The sequence below is a fragment of the Ammospiza nelsoni genome, chromosome 26 (assembly GCF_027579445.1).
Source record: "Ammospiza nelsoni isolate bAmmNel1 chromosome 26, bAmmNel1.pri, whole genome shotgun sequence".
In the NCBI taxonomy this organism is placed as follows: domain Eukaryota; kingdom Metazoa; phylum Chordata; class Aves; order Passeriformes; family Passerellidae; genus Ammospiza; species Ammospiza nelsoni.
The window spans coordinates 3,551,085-3,564,511 of record NC_080658.1 but is presented as its reverse complement, the minus strand read 5'-3'; the positions used below and the strand labels follow the sequence as shown (position 1 = coordinate 3,564,511).

Below are 13,427 nucleotides of genomic sequence, written 5' to 3'. Positions count from 1 at the left end.
AATGACACCTAAATTATTTTCCCTTTTAACCCAATAACTGATCACTCAAAGTCTGCAACGTGGATTTTCCTGTCCAATTACAAAATGCCACCCAAACCCATGGAGAAGAAGGTAAAGGAGAGCAACCAGTCTCCACCCTAAAACCTCCATTTTGCTTCATATTTATTTCCAATTAAGAACTGACACCTAGATTATTTTCCCTTTTAACCCAATAACTGATCCCTCAAAGCTGCAATGTGGACTTTTCTGTCCAGTTACAAAAAAATCACCCAAAGCCATGGAGAAGAAGGAAAAATAAGGTAAAGAAGAACGGCCAGTCTACACCCTAAAACCTCCATCTTGCTTAAGATACCACCTCAATATTTATTTCTATATTCTAAATATATTTAGGATATATTTATTTATAATATAATAGAATTTTATTATATTTACTGATAATATAATAAATTTATTATTATAAATAATTACTATTTATTTAGAATTTATTATATTTACTTATAATTAATATTATTATTATAAGTAATTATACAAATTTCTACATGTTAGAAAAAAATTTCTATAAATATATAAATATTTATAGAATATTTATTTCTATAGTCGAAATATTTAGAATAATTACTCTTATATACATAGATAATATATATATTATCTATATACATTTAGATATATTTATTTCTAAATAAAATTTTAGAAATTAAATATTTATTTCTATATTCTAAATCCCCAAAGTCTTAAGTTTTCCACCCTATAAGCATTTATTGGCCTATCAGCTTTAGCTACATTATGCTGTAAATGCTTTAATCATTTAAAATTAAATTACTTTTTTGTGGGTCTTACTACGATGTATTTTTTTATAGTTCTATTTTTTTAAAGCATTTAGTCTTTTTTCCAAGGCTATCTTTTGAAACTTCTTTCTAGTTCAATTTCTCTCTCAACAATATCTACCTTATTCCATGGTATTTCTAAATTAGTATTTCTTATTTTAAAGTTTGCATACACATGTATACTGTGTGAGCTTTTTGTTAAGTTTTGAGAATTTTCTACAAATCCATTTCCCTGTGTGGGTTTGGCTCTGGCTATGGGCGAACCACAGCAGTGGCTGAGGATGGAATTGCTCAGCTCTGAATATTATATATAATAATATATATATAATTATATATAATATTCTGATATAATATATTCAGCTCCAGTATCAGTCCCACCCTGTCAGGGCTCATTCTGAGAACACTCTCTCCCTAATAACTCTTTTTATTTTTTCCTGTGCTTCATTAAAACTACAAAAATCAAATTTTTGGGGGGAGGGAAGCAGCACAGAGCCTGTCTGCTTTGCTGCAGGAAGGGCTGTGAGCAGGCAAGCAGCTACAGGGTGTGAAAAAAATGTTTTTGTAGTTAAGGAATCTGAATGGCTGAATTTTGGGTTCATTCCTGGCATCTATTAGGCCGCCCCCCTTCTTATGGACAAGAAGTTTTAAGCCACAGGCTAAATAGATCTTCTGGTTTTTTCAATCAGATATTGTTTTGGTATTATTTCTCCATGTGGGTTATACAGATAAATGCAATAGTTAGTAATAGTTTGTATAGAAGAGTGAATACACATTGTCTAAGTGCTTGGGAGAAGCTACATCAAGAAGATTTTTCTGTTTTATGTGACAGCTGATCACTCTAAACGAGATTGTTGTCAGTGCAGGCCCACTAGAGACAACAGCTTTTGGAAATATTGCATGAAAAATTAACAGAAACTGAGCTTTGGTGGATGCATCCAACTTTGAGGGCATTTAAACAGAGGAGTAAAGAAGCAGCAAGGACTCAGTGATTGCCAGCACTCAGCTCTGCTCTGCTCTCCTGTCCTGCTTTTCTGCAGCTCTGATGTCACTTTGGACAAGGCTCTCATGGTGCTATTCCTGTCTGACCAAAATAATACCAAAATCCTTCTTTAGTCCCTGCTCCTTCAGGACTTGGAGTCCTTCACGGCTTGTTCAGTTCAGCTCCAAGCCAAAAATAGATTTACTACATGTAAGTAAGGAAAATGATGCTTAGAAGAACATGAAACAAAATGTGGAGCTCCTTTTTATGGAAAGGAGAGGGGAAAAAGCTCCTTGTTATGGAAAGGAGAGGGAAAAAACCCTAATAATTTCCCTGCAGAGACTGAAAAGCAGAATTACTGAGCTACACTTTCTAGATTTACTCACTTTAAACATTGAGCAAAGGGAAGAGGGAATTTGCTGAATAACAACAGCAAAATGTAAAAAATCTGGAAAACCTTTGGAAAAGACAAAGTTTCAAATATGGATGGAGGCAGAAGCAGGTTTTAATTACACCACTGTCAGAGCAAAACTGCAGAAAGGCTTGGCAGGTTGCAATTCACTGTAGTCTTGTCTATCACCTTTTGTTGCCAGGCTCAAAAATGAGGTAGATGAGAGAAGTTTTTGCATAACAGTTGTAAAATATTGTCACTAACCCACCCCCACACACCCATTTTATTTCACACTGACAAAAGCTGAGATGAATGAGTTGTCTGGCCCTTCCCACTTTGTATAGTCATTGGCTGGCTTGGTTCTAAAAGGGATTTTAAAAAGGGGAATAATGTGCCTTTGGCCAGGATCTGAGGCTGTCAGGGTGCTGAAAAGCTGATCTGTGACCATGCAGATCCCTTGGGCTGTGTGTGCTGTCTGTGTCCTGACACAAATCACACTTCACTCTGTGCAAGGCTGGCAGGTGTTTAAAAATGATGCTACAGAAATCATTCCTGAGATCACTGAAAATCCAGAAACGCCAATGGAGCCGACTTTCAGCAACAACAACACCATGAACCAGGCAAAACATGGAGGAAGACACATACAACAAACTCCAGACCTCAGCGGTAAGAAAAATATCATTATTTCTGTTTGGATCATAGCAATTTGTAAAAGAAAACTTGTGATCATCTATGTTTGTTTATTAACACTTTTAGGTGTGGCCCAGCTGCTTTAAGTGACAGGGATTTGCATCTGCTGTTGAAAAAGTATGAATATAAATATTAGGAAGAATATATTGGAGTTTACTGATGCAAACATCAGCTCTCTGTTGAATACTGCTACTCTGCAGACAACTCCAAAACATCCAACCTGTAGAAATTAATACCTGTAGATAAAAACAAATATCTGTAGATTTTACTTAACACTTCTCTGTGTTTTGTGAGGAAATATCACAAATTCTCTTTCCCTGTTTAATATTAGGATGGGGAATGGGTTGACAGTGGAGACAATAATATAAATTTGTAATTTAGGAACATCCACACCAGCTGTGGCTAAGATCACACCAAAAGTGGCACATTGAGGCTGTGCTCAGCTAAATGAGAGAAATTTGCTGCTTCCTGGCTGACAGATCTTCAGCCAGGTTCCAGCAGCCAAAAATGCTCCAAAATCCATTGTCACCCGACCAAGTGTCTAACTTTAGCAGTGATGCAAGACATCATCCTTTTGGGGAGAGGCAGGAGGTGGAAAGCCAACCCCAAACAGAGAAATGTGGATTTAAAAAAGTTTTCCACTGGAAAATAGGGCAAGTTTGGTCCTCCAGACACAGCACAAAGCACAGAGCAGCACAGGCACAGATCAAACTTAGAATTTCCACTGTTGGGCATTGCAGATCTGAGCCAGCCTCCTTTTTCTGGGGACAGCTTGAAGGCAATTGGGAATTTCTGCTGCAGCTGCCTTGAGGGCATTTAAAACCAGAGGGTTAACAATATTTTAAAAGAATGGGTTTTTTTTATCTCATCTCAACACCTTCATTTTTTAACTTCTTACTACTCTGCCATCAGCTGGGAACCTGCCCCACGGATTTGTGCATATTTTTCCAAGTGGAAAGCACAGCAAGTTAAGCAATCAAAGACTGAAGGAGAGTGGGCAGCTGTTTAAGATACACAATGGGCTTGTATACTTATTTTGGGATTTTTAACATAAGGAATCAAAATTATGATCCAAAGTGGCCATTTCTGGAACATAAGCACCAGACCATGAGGGATTTTGCACCTGCACACTCACAGGACATAAATGCACAAATATCACCTACAGAGCTGAGGCAAGTGCTTGGATATTTAACTGCCTGTGCTTTATGGAGGTAAAATGCACCTTATTCCACTCATTTATTTATTTACAGACAGACATAATTTTCTTGACTGCTTAGGGAACTTGAGAGTGTTACTGAAGTGCATGTGGGGTTCAGTTGCCAGTGTTTTTGTCACAAGGATTGCTTAATTTCATTAATGCAGTCCTTCAAAATTAAAAAAAAAAAAAATGAAATTTTGCTAGCTGTACTTTGACAAATATAAATCTGAGCACTGAAAATCCTGTTTCTATACTTCACAGGAAAAACAAAAATTAAAATGTCTGTCCAAATACTGTTGTGTCACTAATAATTCAGGGTCAGAATTCTCTTTTGCTGAACTAAACCTTGCACACAGTGAGGAGAATGGGCCTAACAGACACAGCCTTCTGTGAGCTGACTTTGAAGATTTCCACCATAAACAGTGTTCCTGAGTTAAATCTGTCCTTTTTGTCCTTTTGACAAGAGAAGAACATTAATGTAGATGAATAACTAATGTAAATTAATAACTTCTAGTTGAAGTTATTTGATAAGCACTTAAAAATCAAATTTTGTGTCTTCCCAACAAGTAAATTAAACAAGGGAAAAGAGCCACTTTTGGGAAAAATTATCTTCCTACAACTGGAAAATTTCTAAATACTTAATGCTAAGAAATCCTCTATTTTCTAATGCTTCCTTTGCCTAGAGTTATCCATTGAGAAAAAGGAGAGGAAAAAAGGTTCTAACAGCCAGAAGATGCCTTTAGCTCTCTCAGGGAGCTTTGTGGGACATGTGGAATTACCACAGAGAACAGGAAATTTGGAAAAGCTGCTGCCTGAATAGTGGGAATTCCTTAGTGCTGTCCTTACCTGGGATTTCTCTAACCTGGAACACATCATGCAAACTAAAAATCACTTAAGAAGCACTCTTTTTTTATTGGAAAAAAAAATTTAAATCTGGAGTAAATAGAGTTAAAGTAAATAGAGTTAAACTAGAGCAGTGGAGGAAGGTGTTGCCCACAGTTAAATGGAGCCAGGAGAATATTGCCAAAAATTCCCAGCTGTCCCATTTCCCCCTGCACATCACTGACAGGAAAAGTATCTGGTGGATTTTATTCACCAATTTGTACTTTGTTACTCAAGGGTTTTACAGCTGGAGTAGCTGAATAGTCAGGAGCAGCATGGGTGAGTTTTTTGAGGTATTTCTCCTGCAAATCTGCTGTTCAAGTCTGGCTCAGAGAGAGATCTGCTGCAGGAAATCTTGTGCTTTGACACTGGCCCACAAAAGCCACTCACTCACCCTCCCCTGCCACAGCTGGGCAGAGCAGAGAAAAATCAACAACAACAAAAAAATCTGTCAGATTGTAGCACTTGGTGAGAGAGTGAGAGAAACTGAGCTGGAGGTTTGGAGGCTGAGGGCAAAACAGGCTTGGCTTAGAGGTACAGAGTGACTTTATTACTACCAAAATCAGAGGAGGATAGTGAGAAGTAAAATAAACCCTTAAAAACACATTTATTCCCCAAATTGTTCCTCCTTCCTACTGGCAGCTCAGGTAGCCAGGGCATGGGAGGTTTGGGTTTGGGTTGGGGTTTGGGTTGGGGTTTGGGTTTGGTGTAGATTTAGGGCGCTTTCTGGCAGGGAAAGAGCCCAGAATGAAGGGAAGAAAAGGATTGAAGGATTGCAGGAATGAAGGATCACGGGCATGAAACAACAGGTGTAAAGGGAAGAGCAGGAATGAAGGAAAGAACAGGAATGAAGGAAAGAACAGGAATAAAGGATTACAGGAATGAAAGAACAGGAATGAAGGAAAGAACAGGGATAAAGGATTACAGGAATGAAAGAACAGGAATGAAGGAAGGAACAGGAATAAAGGATTACAGGAATGAAAGAACAGGAATGAAGGAAGGAACAGGAATAAAGGATTACAGGAATGAAAGAACAGGAATGAAGGAAAGAACAGGAATAAAGGATTACAGGAAGGGAAGAGCAGGATTAGAAGAGAAGAGCAGGATTGAAGGGAAGAGCAGAAATGAAGGATCACAGGAATGAAGGAGCAGGACTGAAGGAAGGGAGGAGCAGGCATGAAGGATTACAGGACTGACAGAAGGAAAGAGCAGGAAAGCAGGGAAGAGCAGGACTGAAAGAACAGACTGAAGGGAAGAGCAGGACTGAAGGGAGGAGCAGAAATGAAGGATTACAGGACTGAAGGAAGCAAGGAGCAAGACTGAAGGGAAGAGCAGGACTGAAGGAAGGGAAGAGGAGGGCTGAAGGATTAGAGGAAGGCAGGAACAGGACTGAAGTAAGGGAGGAGCAGGACTGAAGGATTACAGGATGGGAAGAGCAGGAAAGCAGGGAAGATCAGGACTGAAAGAACAGGACTGAAGGGAAGGAGCAGGATTAGAAAGGAAGAACAGGACTGAAGGGAGGAGCAGAAATGAAGGATTAGATTACAGGAATGAAGGAGCAGGACTGAAGGAAGCGAGGAGTAGGAATGAAGGAAGCGAGGAGCAGGCATGAAGGATTGCAGGATTGAAGGATTACAGGACTGACAGAAAAGAGCAGGACTGAAGGGAGGAGGACTTTAGAGAAGAGCAGGACTGAAGGAAGGGAAGAGGGGGGCTGAAGGATTAGAGGAAGGGAAGAGCAGGAATGCAGGGAAGAGCAGGGCTGAAAGAACAGGACTGAAGGGAAGAGCAGGACTCCAGAGACGAGCAGGATTAGAAGGGAAGAGCAGGATTGAAGGGAGAAGCAGAAATGAAGGATTACAGGAATGAAGGAGCAGGACTGAAGGAAGCGAGGAGTAGGAATGAAGGAAGCGAGGAGCAGGCATGAAGGATTGCAGGACTGAGGGGAAGAGCAGGATTGAAGGGAGAAGCAGAAATGAAGGATTATGGGAATGAAGGAGCAGGGCTGAAGGGAGGGAAGAGGAGGGCTGAAGGATTAGAGGAAGGCAGGAACAGGACTGCAGGGAGGGAGCAGAAATGAAGAATTAGAGGAAGGGAAGAGCAGGGCTGAAGGGAAGAGCAGGCCTGAAGGGAAGAGCAGGGCCGAAGGGAGGAGCAGAAGTGAAGGATTAGAGGAAGGCAGGAACAGGGCCGCAGGGAGGGTGCAGAAATGAAGAATTAGAGGAAGGGAAGAGCAGGGCCGAAGGGAAGAGCAGGGCCGAAGGGAGGAGCAGAAATGAAGGATTAGAGGAAGGCAGGAACAGGATCGCAGGGAGGGTGCAGAAATGAAGGATTAGAGGAAGGGAAGAGCAGGCCTGAAGGGAAGAGCAGGGCTGAAGGGAAGAGCAGGCCTGAAGGGAAGAGCAGGGCCGAAGGGAGGAGCAGAAATGAAGGATTAGAGGAAGGCAGGAACAGGGCCGCAGGGAGGCAGCCGAGGCACTAACGCGTTCCCTGTCCGCAGATGCCGCCTTCAGCTGCCGGGAGGTTCGCACCACGCGGTTCCTGACGGACGGGCCGTGCCGCAGCCTGAAGCCGGTGAAGGAGCTGCTGTGCTCGGGCCAGTGCGAGCCCTCGCACCTGCTGCCCAACTCCATCGGCCGCGGCAAGTGGTGGCGGCAGAACGCGCCCGATTTCCGCTGCATCCCCGCGCACAGCCGCACCCAGCGCGTCCTCATGGCCTGTCCCCAGCAGGAGACGCGGACTTACAAATTCCGGGCGGCCACGGCCTGCAAGTGCAAGCGCTACACCCGCTACCACAACCAGTCCGAGCTCAAGGACTTCGGCAAGGACGTGTCCCGGCCCCAGAAGAACAAGAAACCGCATCTGGCCAGAGCCAGGAGCGGCAAATCCAACCAGCACGAGCTGGAAAATGCCTATTAGGAGGGAAGGATGGATGGAAGGATGGATGGAGGTGGCTCTGGGTTGTTGAGTTTGTGAGGTGCCCAGGATGAGGTGAGAATCTGCCTCCCATGCCTTTCTTCTCAGAAGGCTGATTTATTATTTTATGGTATTATATTGTATTAAAAGAATATACTAAAACTAAGAGAAAGGGTACGGCCGGAAGGCTTGACAAGAATGATGATGAAAAAGTCGTGGCTGACTCCTCCGAGTCCGACACAGCTGGTGGTGATTGGCCATTAAGTAAAAACAATTCACATGAAACCAATCAAACCTGTTGGTAAACAATTCCAAAGCAGCAAAACAGGGAGAAGCAAATGAGATAATATTGTTTTCACTTTTCTCTGAGGCTTCTCATCTTCCCAGGAGAAGAAATCCTGGCGAAGGGATTTTTCAGAAAATGTGGCAGTGGCACTGGGTGACACAGACCAGCAGCTCCAGATGTTTGCTGAACCATCAAAAGGCACTCGGAGGTCACACCATGATGTTCTGACTGCACAAGGTTCCAATTCCTTCTGCTGAGCTGGGTCAAATAGGCAAAAAATGGGTCAGATTGTAGCACTTATGTGTGATAAAGAATGAGATAAAGGCAGCTGGAGGCACCTGTCACTACAGGACACGAAATAGCACACAGCTCTCTCAAGGCAAAAAGAGAATTTTTAATTTCTGGCTCCAGCATTTATAGATTTCCAAAAGTGGCAGTGGATTGGAGGGTGACAGTGCCACCTCTCCAATGACACTGGACAAACCAACAGTCTGTCAAATTTCTCCTCCTCCAGAAAAGAATGCAAAACAATGAGTTATTTACATAAAGCATATGAGGAAATTTGTTACAAGAATGTAAACATCAGAAAGCTTAGAAAAACTTAAATATGAGTTTTTCAGGAGAGAAGGACCCTTCCATGTGCATGCTGGACAAATAAATTGAAGTTTTCTCCCCCAGTCTCACGGGTTTGCTGCTGTCACTCACTTGTGTTGTCCTTCCTGCAGCTCAAAGAATTGCATCTTGTCTTGCTCCCAGCACTGGGCAGTTATTTATGTCCTGTAAAACAAAAATACTGCAAGCCTTGTGGATAATCAACCAGTATTGCTGGGGAGAATTAAATTCTTGAGTTCACCGGAAAATATTTAGCGTTAGATTTTAAATGTAAAACCATCCGTTTATTAGATTATTGAGCCACCAGAACACATTTAGCACTAGATTTTACATGTAAAACCATGAGATTTATTGAGTTCATCAGAAAAATCAGGGTGACAGGAGGTGCATGGCAGTTTGTGTGTCCTGGAGGAGCAGGGAGGCAGGGGAGAGTGAAGCTGGTGTGGGCACAGCCACATTTTGCTTTATTCCAAAGGGAATATTTATAGGAATAGAATCTTGGAATCCGTTCCCCAGACCAGGATGCAGGACAAGGCTGCAGTTATGAAAGCACCAGGAGAGTGTCTGAAGGAGCCCTAGAAAGTTTGGGGTAGCAGGGATTTCAGGTTCTGGTGCATGAAGTCAAATTGCTGGGAAATGAGCACATTACCAGATGTCCTCGTGCGCCAGGTGTTGCCTCTCAAACCAAAATGTGACATTAATGTTCTCAAAACAGAAGTAAAAGTGCGACAAATCCATCTCATGTTTTTAATTAGAAGATTATGGGGTTGACAAGTTCAAAACTGGCAGCTGGAACCATATTGATTTGGGAGCAATGATTTGTTTTAGGGACAATTCAACAAATTCTCCTGGAATTGGAGTGGAGCAGATTTACGAACAAGATGCTCCTCCCAAACCAGATAAGCTCACTGATGTTTGTCCTGTAAGCAGCTAACATTATCCATAGTCTAACATAGAATATAGTGATTATTCCTTATTTCCTAGAACATGTTTGACTTTAATATCAGCTTAGACACATCCATTTACATTTTCTGTTCTGTAGAGGTTGGATTATGTGGCCACACACTCTGCAGCAGTAAAACTGTGCAAACCCAGCTCTGGGAGTGAGCTGGTGCTTCTGCATTAAAAGTGAGCCTCTGCTAAGTCATCAATTCCTCTAGAAAAGTCTTTAGGATATGCAGCTTTGTTTTTTCTTTAGTTTGGCAGCAATTTTCCTTTGCTTAGCTTCTCAACACTCAGAGTAATGTTTATGTTTTTACATTAAAGGATATTGTTAGAAAGTGAATTGTCAAATGCTGTATACCTCCTGTAGAATTTATGCTGAAATAATATAAATGTGGAAATTTGAAATGTTGATAGATTTTTCAGTTGTTTTATGTGAGACCAGAACCTAGGGACAAAATATATCATTTCAGAGAGTGAATTATGTATTTATTTTTTTTCCAGAAAATTATTTATGCAATGTTTCAACTTGTAGAGAACGAGAAGTAATACTGCTTTAAAAATATTAGTCTGTTATTTTTAATTTTAAATAAATTGTTAATAAAGTAGAAACAACGATTAATTCTAGAAAGACTCACTGATTTCCAGCTACAGCATAAAGCTGATTTCCTGCAAAGCCAGGGATTCACAGAACAGTCAGGGTGTCAAGTCCATTTTCTGGGATTAAAATTGAAATCCTTAATTCTACCAACCTACACACCCCTAAAGAAACTCCACCCTGGAGCTCCTTGCTCTGGTACAGGATGTTTCTCATGGAAAAATTCTTCCTGGGCACATGAGCAGCTCAGAATTATTTCCATATTCTCATTTCTGCTCCCCCCAGACATTCCCTGATTTGTGTGTCCACAACTGGATACAGCCACCAAAGAAAACAATAAATCTGTGAACTCAAGAGTTCTCAATCAAGACATCTTGGTTGAAATCTGATTGCTTCAGATTTCCTTCATTGAAAAAAAAAAAGAAAGAAAACCGGTGTGGAATCTCCTTTGCAAGGGCTGCCAAGCAACAATTAAAATCTTTTACACTTCGGTATTGTAGAGCTATGCTCGTTTTCATTGAGTCTTTAAGAATCATTTTTCAATAAAATCAGAGAAAACTGAGCTTGGGCTGCACACGGCAGGCAGGTCTTTCAATGCAGGTGTAAAATGAGCAGCTTTTTCAATTTAAACCAGTATATAAATTGTCCTTTCCTCACTATGACTTGATACATAAAGAAGAATTTTGGGAGAAAATACCACTTTTAAAACTAACTTCTCCTGCTGATTTGACTAGGGGGAAAAAATAAAGCCCTGCATAAAAACCCGAAGTAAACCATAAAAAAAACCACATAAAACCCCAAAGTAAATAATAAAAAACCACATAAAAACTCAAAGTAAAGCATTGTCACAACTGCAACGACATTTTCCAAACTTACCTTTGCCTTCATGAATTTGAGCCTTGAATTCCAGGATTCAGTTTGAGCCCTGCAAGCAGTGCTGAAGTGAGAAAAGCAGTTCAGCTCCCTGGAGAGCTGTTCCAGTCTCCCAAGCATCTAAAATCAATGAAATGTTGGTTTTTAAATATGGATTGTGATCAGTGCCAGCGAGAGAGACTTGCTGCGCTTCATCTCTGACTCCACCCTGGGTTCCAGGCACTTCAGAAGCATCAGGCCTGATTCAGGTGGACCAGGATTGTCTCTGTCCCAAATATTTCACCTAGAAGAGATCTTCCTACCCCAAAAAATCATATTCCTACCCCAAAAAACATATTCCTGCCCCAAAAAAACATATTCCCACCCCAAAAAATCATATTCCTGCCCCAAAAATCATATTCCTACCCCAAAAAACCACATTGTCCCACACAGTTCTTGTTCAAAAGTGTCAGTGCTTCCTGCTGTCAAACTGCCGCTCAGATCTTGCATTTTCCAGGCTCACAATGTAAAGATTCATTCTTTGCAAGCCATAAAAGCTTTTACAAGAACCCCAGAGGGTGAGGAATCCTTTTATGCTGTATTTCCTCTCAAAATCCATCCTGTCTGCAGTGAGTTCTCACTGGTTTTAGCTCAGGGTAAAGGTGGCTGAGAGGAGCACTGCAGAAATGACTGATTTTCTGTAATTTTTCTCCTGGAACACTCACCTCCAGCCAGCACTTTTGCAATTTATTTTATCAGGAGAGGAACTGGAAATAGTGTCTTGCTAACAGCTGAAAAAATCAAAATATAGGATGTTACAGAGGTGGAATGCCACATTCTCCTCCACCACCACATCCATATGGATTCTTTTCAGAGAATTTGGGATTGTTTATTTATTTATTTATTTATTTTTGCAATCGCCCTCTATTTTTTAACCTCCAATATTGCTTTGCATAATTTCAGAGGAGAAAGCATCCCTAACTGTGGGTTTGTAGGAAATTTGAGTTTCTCCTTTACACAAAATTACACGTTTTCATTTCTTTTCAAAGAATGGACAGTGATCTGCTTTGTGCTTCTTCTACAAAAGCAGATTAGATTAGATTATTAAATTAGATAATTTTTCTTCGGAATTGTAAATTCTTCAAATGAAAGTGAATGTCTTCGTTGTCACTTCTGCAATAAAGCAGCACAATTGTGCATTATTTAGGTGTATCAGCAGTAACAGGTCACTACTTTTACCCAGAAAAGAAATCAAGTCACTTTTTTTCAGACAGAATCCATGATTCCTCCAAATCTTTGCTTTTCCACCTCATTTTTATTTCCAACAATTTGTGTAGACTGTGGCACATTCTCTACAATGCACTCACTGCCTTAAAATAGTCACCGTGCTCACTTCATTTTTTTTTCTGGCAAAAGTAGAATCCTGCTGTAATGAAATAAAAAAAATGAAAAAAAAAAAGAAAAAAAATTTAAAAGAAAAAATTTTAAAAATTTAAAAATGAAAAATAAACCTACCAGCAGCAGAAGGATCCTGCTGGTATCCACAAGGCCCCAAAGATTTTGCACAAAGTTCAACATTTTAATTAGAAATTGAACAATAAAGAGCATAACCTTACCCAGTGAGGTACTAGGCCCAGAAAACACATCCCATGTGTGTTCTGCAATGTGGTTGAGAAAATCAGCATTGTGAAATACACAAGGCATAAACATGTAATTTTTTTTAGCCATATGACATCAACTTATAATTAGCTTGTTTCACTCAAATTAGTGCAGCATATGGGCACACAGAACAACTTTTCTGTCATAAACAGCCTCAAAAGCTTTCAGCTATCATAAAACACATTTATATGCAGCTGGAGTTTGGGTTGAACATGCTGTGAACCTGAAATTTGATAAAGTGGAACTCCCCTTGACAGGCCAGCGATGGAAATCCATTCTAAAATAACTCTAAAATAACTTCTAAAAGAACTCAGCATTTAAAATCAAGGCAGCACAAACTGCAGAACTTGCAGCACACGCAGCCAATGTCATTTAGCTGCACAAAACTGCAGCTGCTCCCTGCAGAGCCACCAAAAGGAAAATTCAACTCCAGGTTTTTTCAAGGCATTGACATTTCTCTTTCCAGAACTGTGGAAAGAGGTTTTATCACTGAATTTTGGAGAGTCAAGCAGCAAAGTTCCACGGACAAGGCTTATGATGCCTTGTTTGCATTAGGAATATGTATTTTTTTTATATTATTCACCAAAATGAATTTTAA

General features: G+C 40.6%; 1 protein-coding gene and 1 long non-coding RNA gene across 2 annotated transcripts; one reads left to right on the top strand and one right to left on the bottom strand.

Moving 5' to 3' along the window:
- The first annotated feature begins 2,617 nt into the window (after positions 1-2,617).
- Positions 2,618-10,342, top strand: SOST (sclerostin). Its single transcript, XM_059489288.1, has 2 exons — positions 2,618-2,860; positions 7,465-10,342. Exons 1-2 carry the CDS (start codon positions 2,641-2,643, stop codon positions 7,881-7,883), a joined length of 639 nt encoding a protein of 212 aa, XP_059345271.1. The 5' UTR covers positions 2,618-2,640; the 3' UTR covers positions 7,884-10,342.
- On the bottom strand, positions 8,060-11,993 carry LOC132084243 (uncharacterized). The gene is made up of 4 exons (XR_009420039.1): positions 11,896-11,993; positions 11,195-11,311; positions 8,872-8,943; positions 8,060-8,424 (listed from the first exon to the last, which is right to left on the bottom strand). It is a non-coding gene; the product is annotated as an uncharacterized LOC132084243 (long non-coding RNA).
- Positions 11,994-13,427: the final 1,434 nt, after the last annotated feature.

Excerpts from the sequence above, each read along its gene's own strand:
- SOST (XM_059489288.1), top strand. The coding sequence starts at position 2,641 with ATGCAGATCCCTTGGGCTGTGTGTGCTGTCTGTGTCCTGACACAAATC. Across the intron at positions 2,861-7,464 it reads ACAAACTCCAGACCTCAGCG|ATGCCGCCTTCAGCTGCCGG; the intron begins GTAAGAAAAATA and ends CCCTGTCCGCAG.